At 34.3% G+C, this 20,555-nt stretch overlaps 1 protein-coding gene across 1 annotated transcript; it reads right to left on the bottom strand.

The window, feature by feature from the left end:
• Nucleotides 1-5,194: 5,194 nt before the first annotated feature.
• Nucleotides 5,195-7,412, bottom strand: LOC131044023 (bark storage protein A). The gene is made up of 6 exons (XM_057977286.2): nucleotides 7,134-7,412; nucleotides 6,980-7,047; nucleotides 6,420-6,575; nucleotides 5,991-6,230; nucleotides 5,698-5,877; nucleotides 5,195-5,590 (listed from the first exon to the last, which is right to left on the bottom strand). The coding sequence occupies exons 1-6, from the start codon at nucleotides 7,354-7,356 to the stop codon at nucleotides 5,408-5,410; spliced, it is 1,050 nt and encodes a 349-aa protein (XP_057833269.2). The 5' UTR covers nucleotides 7,357-7,412; the 3' UTR covers nucleotides 5,195-5,407.
• Nucleotides 7,413-20,555: the final 13,143 nt, after the last annotated feature.

Raw genomic sequence — 20,555 nt, 5'->3', positions numbered from 1 at the left:
TTTTAGCAAAAATTTCCTCTAAATTTTTTGAATCTTGCAAGAAATTAAAACTTGTAAATACAAATTTGAATCTGAAATAGCATAAACACTCAAATTTGAAAACATAAATCAGAATTAGAGAAGATTGGAATTCACGTCGGGTTCACCAAAAATGTGTGGGGGAAAAAGTGAAACTAAGCAAACATGCCCTAATCTCGCTTTCAACCACACACTTGTGGAATACGAAAGAGCCTAGAGGTATCACACAATTGGCTACTTCTTTTTGTGGAAGAGAGAGCCACGGGCTACCTATTAGGATTTCTATTCCTTTTTTGTAATTGAAAGATAAAATGATGCAAGTTCAATCCCTAACCCCAAAGTGCAAGTATGAACTAATAACAAGATTGCAGAATTGAACTTAAATAATGGAAAGCTATAAAAACAAGGACAATACAAGAATGCAAATGCGTACCCGGGGTTAAAATCTGAGTGAAAATGTTTAGGATGGGGGCACGGGCGCCACTGTCCTGATTCTGCCCCTGAAACTGCTCCAAAAACTGTTGTTTTGCCACCTGAAAAGCTGTCAGAAAAATGCTGAAACGTGCTGTCTGACAGAAGGACCAGGGCGCCCAACGCCCCTGTCCCGGGGACTAGGGCGCCCCGCGCCCCTGTCCTGGCAGGACCAGGGTGCCCCACGCCCCTGTCCTAGCTTTCTGGGCTAGAATTTGGTGTGAAGTTAAGTCTCCGTCTGCTCTCGTCGGATCTGCAACTTGCGGCGTCATCCGAATCCCGAAACCTGCACTTATATCTGAAAAGGTATGGTGGGCGGCTATATAGGGTTTTGCCTTAGTCAAACCCTCACTTTGGTGATTTCCACTTCCACGAATAGCCAAGTTGTATTGTAAAGGTAATGTGTGTGCAGACCTTGTGTGTGTGCAAGATCCTAAAATGCAAGTAAGCAAACTAGAGCAACCTAGAAAATAAACCCTAATTGCTTGTAAATGATAATGTAAATGCTCCAAACCAAGATGCAAAGTGATCTAAAGCATGAATACAAATGATATAATGAAGCTCATGCAAAGACATGAAAACAACATGAAATCATACGCAACCCCAAGGGAGGGGTACAAGCCAATCTTCAGTCGGTGATCCCCTATTGCTCTTCAATGTCTTCAAAGCCCTAAATGGATGAATGAAATTGACGAATGCATGATAGATGGATGTTGAATGTTGCTGAAGAGTTCAAAGATCTGCTCTTTCACTGCATATGAGGTTCCTTTGAAACCAAAATTCCCATCCCTTCTAATGAAGAAAGAGAGCTCTTATATAGGAAACCCTAGGTCGTAATTTTGACTTTTGGCCGACCTAGAGATTGAATATCCTGCCAATTTCTTGGGGTTAAGCTTTATTTTATGATTGGATCGCACTCCTAAAATTTTGAGAAAAATGTCCGAGACCATGTGCACTCCGGGCGCCATGGTCCTCTCCGGGTGCCATGGTCCCGACAACTTTTCACCAAATTTTTAGGGCCATCAGATATGATGATTTTAGAGAGAATCCCAAAGTTACAGGTGATTTTGAGATGTTTTGACCCCTGAAATCAAGCCCCCAAGTTCAAAATAGGACCTAATTAGGGTTTTTGACTAAATGATGTATTAGAGGAATAAAATGAAAGGGGCACACTTTAATGAAAGGGCCCAACTTTATGATGTGGGAGATGATAAAATAGGACCTTAGACCTAATTAATTTAATTAATTAAGTGCAAAAGGGGAAATGCAATGCAAAATGCACCAAGGCGGGTGCTAAACTAGGTGTGAAATTATACCACCCTAGCAAGTGCGTACAATTTACTACGCTACAGAATCATTGTCATCAAAATACTTTTATATCTTCCTTTCTTACATATGGATGACCAAATGTAAGACCAATGATACTTTGAGTTGGTGTAACTTGACTTAATAGTAAAGGCTCATAACTTTTTGGTAGACTGAGCTAATTATTATCTTATATTTCAAAATTAGTTTGATAGTGTGATAATAAATTTGAATTGTTGCATAGTCCTTAGATCTGTTAGAAATATATGTTTGGTTGTCATTGATGTCAAACCTGGTGATCTAGATTGGTCTGGACATATTAAATCTATGTATATACGAAGGTGTTGTAGAACAATGGAATATAGGTATGAATGTATGAAGATGAATCTGACCTTGTTGTTATGTCAGAAAGCTAGTGTTACAGTTATAGTTGTTGCATATTTATGTTCTAGAAGGATGTTGCTTCGGAAATGTACATTGCTAGTTTGTGGATATGTTTTCATATTGACCAAGTTTTGGATTCAATTGTGGAATTTAAATTTGGTTCTCAAGAAGTTGTGCTTCAAAATTGTATTTAGTGACGATGGTATTTAGACAGTGTTTGTCGTGCTCCACATTCCTCCACTTTTTGGTTTCTAATGATGATCTTTTGGAAATACTTTGTCCATGACCTTAACTTCTTTATGTCAACTTGGATCATGTTTTTGTGCTTTGGAAATATGCTTGTGTAAGTACGAGGATATGATCATTCTAGGTCTAGTTGATCTTGAATGTTTTTGTTTCTTGTTTTTGATCCGGTGATTGTTACATGTGATCTAACCATTGGAAGAATCTTGAAATAAAACATGTAGAAGATTGACGGAGAAGTATTCTTGGGAAAAGTATTCTTAAAGCTAACCTAATGCATATATATACCAGTATGTGTGTCTGTGTGTGTGTGTGTGTCTATGTGTTATTATTTGCTTTGCTTGGTATAGATAAAGAGTGTATCATGTATGGTGTGTGAGTTTTGATATGTTGAGGTTTCCAAGTGTGTTGAGTGTTTGAAGAAGAAAAGAAAAATTGGTGTGACAATGGTTGGACCAACCAGATTGCAATAGACTTTCAAATATTCTTATCCAAATTTACTGCAAGTAGTTGTTTAGATACCCGAGATTATCAAGAATTGAACCCATGCATATGCAGTGAGCCTTCCAATAGTAAGCCGCTATAGTCCAAATAGTGAGCCCTTCAAAAGTGAGCCTTGTATTCTCATTAAACTAGTTATATTATCTTGATAATTAACCCTCTACGTGATTTTTCCCATTTGGGTTTTCCACATATAAAAATATGGTGTCTCTCTTATGGTTGTGTATCTCTTGCCTTTCAATCATGTTGCATACATTACTTTTGTGTTGAGGTTGAGTGATAATAAGCTAAGTTTCAGAAGTTCAGTTTTAATTTTAAAAGGGTATATTGATTCACCACTCATCTTAGTATTATAGACTATTCAACACTTTGATTAGCACATTACATATTCAATAAGACTTAACATTATGTACATGTGGATTGTCAATAAGATGTTAATAGTAATAAGTAGAATTAATCTAGGATATATTTAATATATTGTAGATATAGAAAAAATTGAATGTCATTAGCAAGAAATTAACTATAATTATTATTATTTTTTTTTAATTATTTTATATTATAAAATAAATAAAAAGTAATGCGCAAATGAGAATGTGTGAATGGTGAGAAACTAATCAAAACTTAATATAGAACAAGGAAGGCATCAAATTCAACTAAAATGTCATAAGTGAATCAAGAAGATATTAAAATTAGTATTGAAAGCATGGATAGTAGTCAAAGATAAGTGATCATAAGATAATATGAAACTATTCTAGAATGGGTAGGGTAGAATTCATTAAGATATGCAATAAGAAATCTGAAAGCATAATATAAGGAGATAAATCATATTGTGATATTGCATGATAAAAATAAATAAAATGTAGAAAAAAACATATAAAAATTGGATAGAAATAAAATTGGAGCAACATCATCATTTAGAAAGTACAAATATTAAATTTTAAATTATTAAAAGTATAAATTCTAATATGAAATTCTAGGGTAAGGTAAGATTAGATGGGTTCAACATAAAATAAATAATTAAATGAATTTATTAATACAATGTAGCATAAATAAGCGTTGATTAAACCAGTGAAAATGATATGATAAATAATTGAAATGATAATGTATAGTCTAATTAAGACTCTTAGCTCTAGGAATGAGGAGGGAGAATAATATCAATGCTATATTGGAATATTCCTTTTTCCAAGGATTGAAAATAGACAATGTCTATCCTCCACCATAGATTAAAAAAATATCAATTTTGTTATGGGCCCATCCCATAGCTCTACGTCGCTTTTGAAAACATTTGTTTTTCTGAGACCCACATATATGAACTTAGTAATTATGTTCTTCCACTTTGTAATATCTTTCTCTTAGTTGACTATTCAGGATTAGTCATATTTTAAAGTACTCTAGGAGTATTGTCAAATTGGAAGGTTAGTACTCTATTAGGTTGATCTCATTGAATAAACTAGTTCTATGTTTTTAAATGAGTATAGAATCACTTTTCAATAATCTAAGTGAATTGGAATGATAAATGTAGATCAAGGTTTCTTTAGCATTCCAAATTAAATATATTTAAATATTACTTCTCGAAATGTGTAAGATTTTTTAGTCAATAATGTTATCAATAATGAATGTACATGGAAAGCTTTTAAATATTAATATAAAGAAAGGAATGACAAAAATGTGTATCAAATTGGTTCATAATAATTGGTGGAATAAGTGAGAGATCAAATATTTAAATTTTGATTTTTTAATTTAAGACAATTTAACATAGTACAGGTGTGATCTCACACATTATGAGGTTAATTACAACATGTAAATGTTAGTCTGAAAGTAAGAAATTAAAGGATACAATAAATATAAAATAGATATAACAAATAGTAAATTTATGAAAATGTAAACAAATAAGAACAAACACTAAGAAAGATGTGTAAATTGAAAGATATAATCGATTAGAATGCCCCATTCATCTATATAATTAGATTAAGCCATTCCACCAAAACATGATAATTGAGTGGATATAATCATAAATTGCTTTCTGAGACAAAGGCATGTATTTTTATCTTGCATACCAAATGGGACAATGATTTAGGCTAAAACATAAGCACAGGAAGACTTCCAAAACAATATATTTATTTAGCTTCCTGTTTCAGAGTTTTTCACTAATGCCATTGTTGAGATTAAAAGTGAACCCTTGTGAAATATTAGCTGTCTTCGTATTAACTGTAACTTGAAACATTCAAGCTATCAAAACTCTAACAAAAAGATAAACCATTTCAAATTATCAATCATTTTAGGCAGTCTATGTCTTTGAAATTTGGATAAAAACGTCATACTTCTAATAATTATTATCATTCAATACTTAGAAAAGTATCTACATCAATTTAGTAATCTAAGTTTTTGTAGATACCAAAGCTAGATGGTCCTTGTAGCTATCACATATTATAACCTCTTATTTAAGTAGCTTGTGAATCAGCATCGAATCACATATCATTTACTCCTAAACCATTTGTAGGTTTATCAGCAAGGATGAAAGCAGACTAAAGAATTCAGTGACAACAATCACAGCATTTTTGCTTGCCAAGTTGAGGAAAATAGTAGCTTCATTTTCTGCACTCGATCCACCTGCCAAATCAGAGAGGGCTCTGATTATTATGAATGGCTTCCCCATACTCAGGCTAACCTGCAAATAGAAATGGGAGAAAACAAACAAACAAATAAACAATATAAGAAATTGTGACTAGGTAACTATAGAAATGCATTACAAACCATTATAACATATATTATTACCAATGCTACTGCTGCGCTCTCCATATCAATGGGAGTGCAATTGAATTTGTCATGAAGAAAGTTTCTGTAAGCAGCATTATCCACATAGATGTTGGCACTGCATCCCCTCTCCACTTTCACAATCTTCGGTGTGGTTGACAAGCAGGTTGTAGAGTTGGTGCAGGACTCTAGTGTTATATTCTGTTTATTGTTCCAGAGTTATAATTCAGATTCAAATAAAATTTTATATTGAAATCATATGTACAATTTATTGTGTTAGCAAGAAAATGAATTAAATAATATGAATGAATTACCTCTAGCTGCTCAGCAAGGTTATAATAAGTTTCGGATACATTGACCCAAAATACATGCTGTCTAACTTCTGGAGTGCCACTCTCAGGGAAAATCTCGTCTGGGTTGTACCAAACATTATTTAAAAGATTGTCAACGCCTTCTTCTGTACTGTAGTTAGCAAAATGAATATACCCAATATCACGAGTGTAGTCCCCATTGTCTTCCAAGGCAAGTTCATCGTCTGGTCCTTGTCCATATCTCTGTTCAATAAAATTAGCATTTCAGTACAGCCTAAGGAGACCAAATGGTAAAAAAGTTTTCACTTTACAAACGATGATATACATTTTCGAGGAAAAAAAATCTAAAATCAACAAAACCAAAAAAAAACTCTTCAGTAATAAAATCCGTAAATGAAAATCTATTAAAAAATGAATGAAATTTAATGGTACCTGCCAATTCCATAGGCCAGTATGAGCCCACTGCCGGGGAATGATAACATCACCAATATGGTAGTCAGAGTTTCCATTTCCAGCAATTCCATAGTGCACAACTCCTTTTATCTTGAAGAAACTCAAGAGAAGCTGGGTAGTTATTGCTGCATTCATCTGTACATTCAAATACCAACATTAGTGGGTTATGTGCTGTGAGGTGGAGTGACTTGACTTGAGGCCTGCTACTGTTATTTATATGTCTGAGATTACATTGATTATATGTAAATGGATAAGGAATGACCTGATTTTCTTTACCTAATTAGTTAACATTTACGTGCTAAATAAATGATCTTCATCGGTATACAAAACCTAAAAGAGAACAATCTATTTTTTAATACAACATTGGTTTGAAATTTTATAGACTGACAGAATAAACTTTTATGTTTCTGGATTTTATGTCTTAAAGAAAAAAGATAAGCTAACCACGGAAATTTTCAATTTCCAAAATTTCCAGTTCCCATTGTCTTTATAGCACATGATATAACACATTAAACATCAGAATTTTTATATTTAATTACCATTGCCAGCCCTGTCATGACCACAATGACCTTCTGATTTGCAATAGCTCCCACATGGAATCTCCTTCCTGCGAAGCAGCAAGTATACATATAACTACGTTGTATATAACCCTAAAAACAGTACCATATATGAAAGAGCAGCCAAGAAAATTACCAGAAAGATCTATATAGGAGACGTTTTCATTGACTATAAAATTTGAGGGGTCTAGTAGGGGGTCCATTTCAAAAGTGTTGGGAACAACCAGGCCCAAATAAGGGCCATCACTGTTGATTACATTGACTTGGCCCAGAAGCTTTCCTGAATACTCAGCATTACATACAACGGCCATGAAAATGAACAGGAGCAAATGAATACACACAAACAACTTAAGAGCCATGCTGAAAACACAAAACAAACTTGTGACTCAAAGAGATATTTGGGTGTGAGTCCCAAAGGAATGAAGGGTTCTTATTAAATAATCTAGAATTAGGTGTTATTTGGGGTGGGTAAGTGTCCCCACATTGGCATGTGACATATTTAGAGTTTTATTTGAAGAATTATTATTATTATTATTATTTTTGATGGAGATCTAGATGAGCACGAGGGGATAAAGGTAGCAAGCATATCAGTTCAGCGAAGGTCTTTACAAAGTAGTTTAATAAAAGTCATGATTTTTTTTTTATTTCTCCACCAACTTAGATTTAAATCTTTTAAATGTAAACTAATTAAATAATGAAATGCAAACATACCTAAGATTAATTTTGATAAAATAAATACTCTCAATTCTTAATTCTCAATCTATATATTCATTTTCTCCATCTTTAACTAATTTTTTACCAACTTAAATTCTAAACAAGAAAAATACAGATACATATTTATTTGCCTACTTAAAACACAATTTCTATAACCCCTTCAAAATTCAAACTATCACGTCCCCTACTCAAAGTAGTTTTCTAAAAACTCAAAAGCCTACACCAAATCTCAACTCAAGGGAATCATAAAATCTGTGTTAATTATCCTACAAAATTTCAGCCACAGCTTTTCTTATCCAAACGAGAAAAGCATGTAATGCATAGGACCATCTTCAGTCGTTTATCTTAAAAAAGAAGAAAAGGTTGATAAGATTTTCCTATAAAAAATAAAATAGAATGGGACACTTCGAACTGCGAAAGATTCTCCAAATTTATCTCAACAGTGGAGGGATGCCCTTTCAATTTAGGAAAACGATCACTCATAAGACATTGCACAGCAGACACGTCCAATAAATTTGGCAAAATTTGCAAAAGTCAGTAGTCATGGCCTCAAAAATAAAAATAAACACAATGTTAGGTTTAGGTGATTCACACTAAGATATCGATAGTTCTTGCACGTTGGAAAATATTGGGTTTGCGAGATATGAACGCTGTTCTCTTCAATAATTTTCAAACTCTTGTTTTTAATGGGAAAGATTTTAACAAAATTCAGAAGAGAAAAATCATGGTGAGGAAAGATGTTTAGATCTATTGTTCAAATCTAGCTTCACAAAGATAATAAACAATTTATAATATTTTGCAAGCACCAAACCATAGAAATCTCAATCTAAGATGGGAAAACCAATCCCCTAATCCAAATAAGTAAGCACCGAAATAGATTATGATTTACCAACCTCAATTATAGATAAGAGATATAAAAGATGTATTATGCCTTTCACAACTCAACTTTTAACATTAGTCTGATCAAATCTACATCAGAACACTATTACAATGTACATATGATATGCATCATGATTTGCACACTGATCACATCTATGCTTCTCCTTATTGAGCATACAACTTTCACAATTTTTTCCACTTTCACACACACAACCTCTGCCTTTGGAATGACGCCAGATCAACAATATATATCCATTCTAGTATTTATTATATTTTCATGTCAGCCTAGAACATATTTACCATTTTGGAAAGTTCGGTCAAAAATATATTCCTTAAACAAAACATGTAGCCAGTCATCCTAAAGCCAAAATGTTATGTGTTAGAATTATGATCACATTATGCATTATTGAACATGAACTCAATTGGTCGCAAACAACCTTCACATGTTTCCTCTAGCTAGCATACATTACTAGAATTTTGCACATCCACCACGAACATCAGCATAGTCAACCAACTAATACAATGACCGATGTATCGCTTATAATTTTCTCTTCTTCCTAAATTTCAGCCTCTAAAACTTGAATAGATTTTTCTTCATATGTAGCCTTAATTATCTTCCAAACCACAAGCCATAATACTTGAATTTGGTAGAATGTGGTAACACAAACCAATACAATACAACTAAGAGTGCATACTATTTATGAGCAACAAAGCTCAAAAAATTATCATAGACGCTTTGAAACTTATAAAAATATTCTAGATAGTTAGGAGCAACTAATACTGATACATGATAATAACATTAACATTCTACTAGAGAGCTATCCAACATAGCTAGATATTATTCTTCATTGTTCTTAAATTCTCTAACATAGAATGACAACATTACAACAATTGAGCAAACTCCTTGATACCTTGAAATCAATAAAAAACATTGTGTTCAATAAAGATACCTAAAGGTGAATTTCAAAGCATATATGTCCAAGTAATACTATCTAACATGAATTAGAAAGAGATACATGAGACAAACTCGTGTTTCTACTCCATAAGATCAAGTAAATTTAACATTTAAAAAATCTATGAATCTAAGATTGGTACTAGTTTTGATTAATAAAAGTAGGATAGGTCAATACTGTTACATAACCGTAGAGTGACACCAAGAGCACATGAGGGAGAGAAACCAGCCAAAAAAATCCCCACCAAAACACATCAAAAACCTAGCAGGGTGACCTGAAATCCATCAACTAAACTAGAAAATCAACAAAACAAAGAGATACTGAAACTCACAAAAACAAACAAACACCCAGTATAGACACAAAGAAATGGTTTATTACATGTGGGCACCTTTTTCCTGCCAATCTTGACATAGACTTAACACTTTATTAAAGAAATATATATTTTTTCTCGAGCCAATCCTAGAGATAGAGGAGACCAACATGAAATTAGGGGTGGCTCTAACTAGAGACGTCATAAGGCTAGAGATTGTAGCAAATGACTTCATGCATTTTATTTTCTTCACTCTTTTCCTTTCCATCTTATCCTAGATAGCCTGTAGGGAGGCATTGTCCATATTGGCCACATTCTTGCAGGTAATGTTTTAACCTCCTCAATTTTATTTTTGAGGGCCTCATGCATTTTCCTACCCTCTTCTAGTTAAATTTTGGTCCCAACCATTTTTATCTTGGTGTCCATATCATCAATTTTCCCATCCACCTTATCCAACTGCCTCATGAGGTCAACAAGGTCATTGGTAGTTTCCTACACTTTGTTCTCATCTAAACCATCCACCCAAGTGTTAGCCCTGGCTTCTGCCTCTACCCTTGCCTCTAACCAATTAGTTTTTCTAATAGCCATATTCATCTTCCCAAATAGCCACTTTAACAGGTCATCTTGTCTTTATACATCATCATGTAGGTCCTTCAAAATTTTAGTAAGGACCAAAATAGAACTTGGGGGCTTGGTAAATTAGTAGAGGGGGGAGTGTTTATTAGGGAAAGGCTAGGGTTGACATTAGCATTAGCAGTATTGGCAGGGGACTAATCTGAGCCCGTGGTTTATGAAGATTTTGACTCATCTGAAGAAAGAGACTCAAAGCTCGAGTCCTCAACAATCTCCACATTCTTGTGCATCTTAGGCTGGGTATCCACATACATGTAGGGCTTTTTCTAGTGGGAATTTTAAAACCCAAATATGACACTTACTACAATTGAAAGAGTGACAATAAGATCAACATATAAACTAGGGTCATATGTGGACCCGATCTTAATAGAAATCATACAAACTATGAATGAGGCCCTAATGGAGAGGGGGTTTACCCTTAACAATAGCTTTAGAGAAAGAGTGAGATAAAGATGACAAAACCCAGTAGGGAAAATTCAGTCTTTTCCCATTGTGAAGATGATTCAACATGGGAAAAATTTGTAGATGGAACCTTCTTTTCCTTCCATCCAGGGTGAAGTACTTCATGAGAAAAAGGGCCACCTCCTTCCAGATACCAAGAAGTTATTCCCTTCTATAACTGCTTTGAAGCCTGGAAACCCCTTCCTTAAGCTCAAAGAAATGATCAAAATCCTCCTTATAACTCGCCTTGGGTTTTTTAGGAAAGGAAATGTCATCGAGGGCCAATCCATTCACTTTCATGATGGTCTCCATAGAAACCATAGAGGCAACACTCTGAATCTTACTGGCACTATTATCCCAAGCTTGAGCAAAAGCCATATAGAGCTTAGGATCATGGCTAGTCATTCCCTCCACATAAGAATCCAAATTGCCTTGAATCACCTTACTCAAAAGCTCCCCATTGTTCTTGAATTCAAAGGATTCATTAGGTTCAATCTAGTTCAAATCACCACCCATATCTAAAGAAACTAAAGCCAAAATGAGTAAGTGATAGGTCAGAGGGATACAGTGGTAAGTAGTACCAACAAAATTTAAATCCTGCTACCTCATCCAAGAAGGAAATGAAAGGGCGAGAATGGAAATTACCAAAAAGGAAATCTTGGGATTACACATCGTTAGATAGGTCATTTGAAATCATGGCATTAGCCACAATCCAGATTTTGTGTAGGTGAGTCCAGATTTCAAAATTATTAACAAACATGCTGACACCTGCCAGCTTGTCTACCACATAGTTGCCCTCTTGCAGCACATGACAAAAGATGACATCGCCAAGAGTGGGAAGGAGAGAACGAGACTTTGTGATGAGAGAGGAAGTCTTCCAGTTTTTTAAGCATCATGATTGTATTTCGAGAATCTCCTTCAACAATGATGCATTTGAGTCCCTTATCCCTGGCGGCAACTAACCCTTGATAAACCATAGCCACTTCAACTAGGTTGGAGGTTTGTATACCAAATTTTTCCACATAGGCAAGGATGAGGCCCCCACATGAATCTCTAACCATACCACCACATCCCGCTCGACTCGGGTTACCACGAGAAGACCCATCGAAATTCAACTTCATCCAACCAATGTTAAGGGGGTGTTCAAGATTGGTTCTAGTTGTCACTAGAGCCTTAATTTTTTCTCTTGGGTTCCTCCACTTCTATTATTTCCTCCTACATTATCTATTATGGATTACCTAGATCCATTATCCTTTGGTTTAGAAAAAAACTCCCACATTACTTCACAATGCCTTTATGATATCTACAACTTACTTGTGCATTGTGTAGATATTAAGTTATCTTGATAATAATCCTCAATGAAACCCCCTTTTCCTAATCCTTCCCACGTTTGGAAAACTTATATCAGCTATTGATTATATACTCATATCAAAAACATTGTTGAAAGCATGTAATTTATAGTAGAACATCAATAATTTTGAATTGGAAATTAGTTTTATCACCGAGCTTCTCTCATACTATCAACAAACATAAATATCTAGATTGGTGATTCCTTTATGCTATTTTTTTTTCCAAGCCTAAGTGACAAGAGGTATTATACCTTCCAAAATTCTAATTTCACATGGATTGTTGAGAGAGAACACAACAATTCATAAAGTGCTTTCATTACGTTTACACCAACCAATCTCATTTCTATCAAGCACCATCTTGCTCTTGTCACCAAAAAGATAAAAAAAGGGGCATTGATCTCAAGTTTGAATGAAGTCACATTTAATGTCTTTTAAATAAAAGTCTCATGAAAAATATTCAATGTGAAAATAATAGTTTAAATATTTATGTTAAAGGTGTTCCTCTCTATGAGAAGGATTGAGCTACTTTGTGTAATCAATGGTGGCTACTTTTTTCATGATGATGCAAGATTGTCAAATATATTTAAGTTGTTCATATTTGGCCTTTATAATTGGTGGATTCACATGTACCAATGAGTGAACAACATGTCAAATTTTTTAGTTACAAAGTGTTTGTAGATATTTATGCATAAATTTAGTCAACTTTGAAGCTTGTCCAAACTCAGTTGCCATTACTATTGTTGTTTCCAAAATTGTCAAACATGACTCTATGTCATATTCATTAAACAAATTGACATACAACAAATCATAATAGAGTCTAAATTTTGAGTGATCTAAGCTTCATGTTTGTAGTTACATAAACAAATAAATATTTGTAAGAAATGAACAATTACTAGGATATCAATTTCTAGTTTTTAAAATTCATATTAAGGTCCAATTTTATCACCAAAAAATTCTCATGTAATTAATAATTTTGATTTCATTTGTTAGAAATCCATCCAAATTTAATAGAATCTACATTAAGACTAGGAAAAGAATACTTGAATTTTATGTTAAATAATGTCTCATTTAGTTATAAAATATTTGTATGCCAATTTAGATGTTGATTAATCATTTAAAAAACCTAGAAAAAAAATGTTTAGAGAAAATTAAGGTACATATACATTAAAATAAAATATTAGAATATTAAAAAATTGACATATAGAAAACCACTAAAGCATACACTAAAGTTAAGAATAAATGGTAACTCTATATACTAACAAATAATTTGTACTTTATATATATATATATATACACATTCCATTTTCCACTACAAGAATACTTGAAAAAATTGGTGGTCATTGAACATGCATTTAAAATGGGAAAGTAGAAGAGGATAGAGAAGTGAGAAATAGAGAAGGGAAGTAGAGAGGAAATTGAATTGACTAATTTCATATTAGAAATGATATTTTAAGTTAGAAACATACAAAAAAGAAATGTATAATGGTAACACTATTATTTGAATATTGCACAATAGATACATAAAACATGTAACAATAGGCAATATATTGATAAATATTTTAAACACTTATTAGAAGAGCTATTTTTCTTTTGAATTAAAAATCCTTAATGCACTCTAGTTCAACACTATTACAACTTAGTAATCCAACTTCCAACAAAATTCACAATGTCTGGAAAATAATCCTTGATATCCTCTAGATGGTGGAAATGAAAAATAGAAAGTATCTCCCTACATTAGATCATCCTAATAAGAGAACCATCTTCAAATGAATGCAAAATGACATAATAAAACACATCTGGGTGTCCCTTGTTCTAAGTACCATTAAAAGATTAATAACGATACGAAAATCTAAAATAAAACTTACACTTTTGAACTTCCTTTCTCACTACACATAGGCCTTTCATCGTGAATAAATCATCAAATTTCTCTATAAATATAGGATTCAAATCCTTCTACTCTGTTATAAATGATGTGGATATGGGTTTCCTTAAGGACAGAAAAATGGGTCTCAAGATCTACAAGAAAAGCATTTTAAAGCTATCAAAAGTTGTAAGAAAATGTTAATAAAGAGCTGAAGAGAAGGCTAGTGAATTGTTCCTTTCAATTTCGAGGGATGATATCGAATCTCGGAATCCAACCAATAAATAAATTTATTGTATAGGTCTGTTGACTAGATTTCATTGGTTTATCTTTATATATAAAGATTAAGGCCCTTTCAAAAACGGTCATTTCTAAACATAATAAAAAAGATATTAGTCTTATATATTTACACTAGTTGTGATCTCCTTGAAAGAATACAAAATCAATTAAAGAAAAGAAAACCACTTCCAAATAAAAATATTTTTATTATAATTACTTGGATTTCTAATCAAAATCATATCTTATTTGAAAATTTTATCACACGTCTAATCTACATTTACTCTACCTCCACTGCAATATCTCTACCATAAACCTTATCTTTCATTTTTTCCTCTTTTTAATATTATAGAAGATTTGAACTCAACACCATCTAGATGCTTACAACATAGACTTCGTCATTAAACCTTATCTAAAGATATATTCTCTTTTTATAGTCACATAGATTTTCATACTCCTTTTTACAAAAGACAGATATTAAATCAGAAACAGTAAAGTTATCCAAAAAATAAAAATAAAAATTTAAAAAAGATAATGTATGGTTTGCAAGCTCCACCACCATTGATAGAAATAATTGACTGTAGATTGCTCAAGAAATACCAAAAAATCATATTTGAACCACATTTCAAAATCTAAAACGATAAGATGGTATAAAGATTAAAATTATATTTTTTTGGGAGAATAGCCAGTCGACTGATATGACTTGAAATCATTCACTATAAAAGCCTATTCAATGTGAAATTTCTGCCATCTCAAAAAAAATTAAATCGCAAACTGACATGGCTGTCCGCCTCAACGATAAAAAATAAAACCTGAGCCAAAGGACGATAAGAAATGAATGGCTGTATCGAGCATGTGAAAATAAGTGCAATCAACAGCGAAAGGAGGATAGGAAATGAAGGGCTGTAGCGTCTCAATGAATAACGCATGAAAAGTATGATAGGATGCATTTCACTTTTGAAAATTTTGTTCGTGTTTTACTGATTTTAAAAATTATACAGAATGTTGTTTTGTGTGGAATTTAAAAAAGAATTAAAAGTCGAATCTATGAATATTTTTGTACTAAATCAGAAATTTCAGGTTGCAGATGAATAAGGTTTTCTATTCATTGTGTTTAAATTCAGTCCCACTAGGTGAAAATGGAAACATTTAAAAAAAAAATTCATTTTTCTGCTTAAACCACACACACTAAACTTACACTTGTAGACTTAAAAGTATTAAAGACTCAGATTTAATTAACATTTTATAGGCTTAATATGTTGATTAATGTGTGTGCTCACATTAAGAATACACTTCTAGATTTAGAAGTGTTAAACACTCAGAGTTAACTAACATTGTCTATGCTTAATATGTTGCTTAATGTGTGTGGTTTAAGGTTGGCCCCATTTTCCTTACAAAAAGAATATCCATTTTCCTTAAAAAAGAATATCCATTTTCATTGGTCCCACAATGTTACTTTCATAGTTTAACTTCAATAATTATTATTTAATAATTATAAAATAAATTTAATAAATTTGAATTTAATTTCAATAACATAACTTAAATTTTAATTTGATTTTAGTTAAATTTATATAAATAGAGATGATTTAATTTTATTTTAATATATTTATAATATTAATTAAATTATAATTAAAATATAAAATATAAAATTAGTAAAATTATTATTGTTATATTATGTTATATTATTATAATAGTAAATATTATTAAATTATTTATATAATTATATGTTATTATTAAATTATTGCCTCCTACATTATCTATTAGGGATTACCGAGATCCATCGTCCTTTGGCTTAGATAAAAACTCCCACATTACTTTTTAACTCCTTTATGATACCTACCACTTACTTGTGCATTGTTTAGATCCTATGTTATCTTGAACCAAATCCTCAATAAAATCCCATTTTTTATAATCCTTCCCAATGGCAACCTTATCAACTATTGATTATATACTCATGCCATACAAATCCGTGAAAGCATGTAGTTAGTTAATATCAAGGGATCAATAATTCTAAATTGGGAATTTGTTTTATAACCGAGCTTCTCTTATACTGTCAACCTATATAAATATCTAGATTAATGTTTTCTTTATGCTATTTTTTTCCCAAGAATAAGTGACAAGAGGTATGCACTGTAGAGAGGGAACATAGCAATCCACAGAGGACTTTCATAACCTTTACACCAACCAATCTCATTTCTATCAAGCACCATCATGCTCTTCTTACCAAGGAGATGAAAAAGGAGTATCACTTTTAATTTTGAATGAAGTTACATTTAAAGTCTTCTAAAATTAAAGTCTCATGGAAAATATTCAATGTATGAAATAATACCTAAATATTTATCCGATTAACATTCTTTCTTTCCTGCTTTGGCCATTCTCAAGGGCCTGCTTCCGATCCAAGGCACCATCGACTAACAAAGAGGAAGGAAGGAGCCTACCTGAGAAAACATTTTTCGTTTTCTTGCCTCCGGTCCCATAGACTATCTTCCCTTCCCTCAGGTTCGGAGCGGAGTCCCCAAGCACGGATCCAGTTTCATATCCCCTCCCGGGAGCCCGGTTCCAGATGCCATTGATCCAGAAGCAAAGCCCGCTATAGTAGAGGTAGCATCCTCTATGAGATGAAATGACCTACCCTGGGTAATCAATGGTTATCACATTTTCATAATCATGCAAGATTGTGAAACATATTCAAGTTGTTCATATTTGGCCTTTATAATTGGTGGAATCACTTACCAATTTAGGAAAATGATCACTAATAAGACATTGCACAACAAACATGCCCAATGAATTTGGTAATATTTTCAAAAGTCAGTTTTCATGGCTTGAAAAATGAAAATAATCACAATGTTAGGTTTAAGTGATTCACCCTAAGATATTGATAGTTCTTGCACGTTGGAAAATATTAAGTTTATGTGATATGAATGTTGTTCTCCTCAATAATTTTCAAACTCTTGTTTTTTATGGGAATATTTCAATAAAATTAAGAAGAGAAAAATCATGGCGAGAATAGATCTTTAGACCTATTGTCTAAACCTAGTCTCACAATGATAATAGAGAACTTATAATATTTTTTAGGCACCAACCCATAAGAATATCAACCTGAGATGGAGAAACCAATCCCCTAATCCAAATAACTAAGCAGCAAAGTAGATTGCAAGGTACCAACCTCAATTACAGATAAGAAATACAAAAGATGTATTATGCGGTTCAAAAATCTACCTTCAACATTAGTTTGATCAAATCTACATCAAAACACTCTTACAATGTACATATGATATCCATCATGATTTGCACACTGATCACATCTATCCTTCTCCTTATTGAGCATACAACTTTCACAACTTTTTCCACTTTCACACACATCCTATGCCTTAGTGTAGGATTTTGCCAAGATCAAGGGCACAATGAAAAGCATAAAGAGAGAGACAATAGAATGACAAGAACAAAACTGTATTCTCATCAATATGCAAATGATCAACTGGATTAACCAATACAATGAATATAGGCTTTCTTATATAGGCAAGGCCATATGGATGTACGAGCACACAATTATGACATGTGGCTCAATGAGAAACAAGGGTAGGTAAGAAATACTAGGGGTAGGTAGGAGAAATAATATAATATTCCACAAGAGGTGGATGACCCACCGAATGTGGAGTGTAACAGCAAAATAAGACCACAAAAGGTGGAATTTCTCCTACAAGCTCTATCCCTATGTGCACACTTCCCTAAGTGTCTCAAATTCAAACTACGAAGAGATGCATTATCCTAAGTTAACTTAAGTAAAGTGTAATAATATCCAAAATGAATATTTATTTACACCAACACCCCCCCTTAAGTGCAACTTAGGGGAATGAAGACTCAAGTCAACAATGCAAGATGGGTCCCGGCTACTAGGCCATGAGAGGTGCCCATGTACAATATGCAAATGCAAGCAAAACTATGCAATGCAATCTCTCACAAATGGAGAAAGGGAGAAAACCTAGTGGGAAAAAACTCCCCCCCAAAAAAGAGATGAATGTACAAAAGACTCTCAAAGAAGAAGGACAAAACTTCAAAGAGGAAAAAGTCCCCCCCATAAGAGAGGAAGGAGAAGTCAACTGACCTCCCCTAATGACACATCCCGCACCCCCAAGACAGCTCGCAACTACTGGAACTTACTCTCAGTGAAAGGTTTGGTGAATATGTCAGCAACCTGCTCTGCTGTAGGACAATACTGCAAATCAATGATCTACTCCTGGATGAGCTCTTGGATATAGTGCATATGAATCTCAATGTGTTTGGTTCGTTGGTGCTGGACCGGGTTCTTCGAGATTGCAATAGCACTCTGATTGTCGCAATGTAGAACTGTCTGCCATGGAGTGGTGAATCCAAACTCTGTGAGAAACTGCTAGAGCCAAATGGTCTCAGTCACTGCGTTAACAGCACCTCAATACTCAGCCTCAGTCGAAGAGAAAGCAATAGCATGTTGCTTCTTGCTCTGCCAACAAATGGGGCCCGACCCAAGGTGAAAACTGTAACCAGAAGTAGACTTACGATCATCAAGATCGCCAGCCCAATCGGAGTCTGTGTAACCAACCAAGCGAAGTCCTGTGCCTACTGCATAGTGAATCCCATACTGATGTGTACCCTGGATGTAATGAAGAATGCGTTTGGTGGCTTTCCAATGAAGCTCATGTGGTGCCTGCATGAAGCGGGAAACCATGCCAACTACAAATGAAATATCAGGGCATGTATGGGTCAAGTAGATGAAACTACCCACAAGTTGACGATACAAAGTGGCATCAACTGGTGGAGAAGAACACTGAGCCTCAAGCTTGACTCCTGAAAGAAAGGGAGTCGGGGCAAGCTTACAATTAGCCATATGAAAGCGTGCAAGTAGATCAAGAGCATACTTGGGCTGCGATAGTGTAATCCTGGAAGGTGACTATGAAATCTCTATCCCAAGAAAGTAGTGCAAAAGACCCAAGTCAGTCATAGCAAATCTGTCATGCAAAGCAGATTTGACCCTACTAATGATGGATGAAGTACTCCCTATAATGATCAAGTCATCAACATATAGCACAAGTATCAAGTGAGAGTCATCCTGTCGCAAAATGTAGACATTCAGATCGGAATGACACCTAGTGAACCCTGCGGAGAGAAGAAAGGAATCCATCATGGCATACCAAGCCCTAGGGGCCTGCTTAAGGCCATAGAGAGATTTCCTTAGTCTGCAAACCAAGGAAGTATCCTAGATGAAACCCTGTGGCTACTCCATATAAATCTCCTCATCAAGATCACCATGAAGAAAAGCACTCTTCACATCCATTTGATGTACAGCCCAACCATGAGCTGCAACAATAGCAAGTGTCAAACGAATGGAGTTCATCTTGGCTACGGGTGCAAAGGTCTCAGTATAGTCAACACCTGCAACTTGAGAGAAACCTTTCGCAACAAGTCGAGCCTTATACTTATCCACACTACCATCCGCTGCAAACTTGGTCCAATAGATCCACTTACATCGAACCATCTTTCTCCCCTTAGGGAGATGGACTAAATCCCATGTGTTGTTCCTCATCAAGGAACTATACTCTTCCTCCATAGCTTGGTCCCACTCATGAACCCCTGATGCTTCCCTAAATGTTTGTGGATTAGAAGCGGTAGTAATGAATGCATGTGGTAGATCCTGATGCTATGATCGAGTTCTCCATGTATCTGAAGGATCCCCAACAAGAGAACCCGCGGACTCAAGTGTCTGTCAAGCCCAACGAGGTCTAGGTGGAGGTGGAGAACGAGGCTCCTCAATTGCAAGTGGACCCAACGGAGGTGTAACCCTGTGAGTCAGAGTTGAGGGAGTCTCATCATCTGAATCACTAACATCACTATCCACAATGGAGGAAGGTGGAGGAGATAGAGAGGCTAAGCGAGGAGAACTTTCCTCAAAGTGAACACTCCTCTCAATGAACACCTCATGTGTCTCAGGATCCATCAATCTGTATGCCTTAACACCCTTAGGATATCCAATAAATATGCAAGGCCGACTCTAAGGTTCCAATGCCTTGCATTTCTGTGGAGGTATGTGAGCCCATGCTGGACACCCAAAGACTCTGAAATGTCTCACAATCGGTTTCCTACCAGCCCAAGCCTCAAAAGGAGTAAT

The sequence above is a fragment of the Cryptomeria japonica genome, chromosome 11 (genome assembly GCF_030272615.1).
Source record: "Cryptomeria japonica chromosome 11, Sugi_1.0, whole genome shotgun sequence".
Taxonomy (NCBI): domain Eukaryota; kingdom Viridiplantae; phylum Streptophyta; class Pinopsida; order Cupressales; family Cupressaceae; genus Cryptomeria; species Cryptomeria japonica.
Note: the sequence above shows the minus strand (reverse complement) of the source record. Positions and strands in the feature narration are given on the sequence as shown.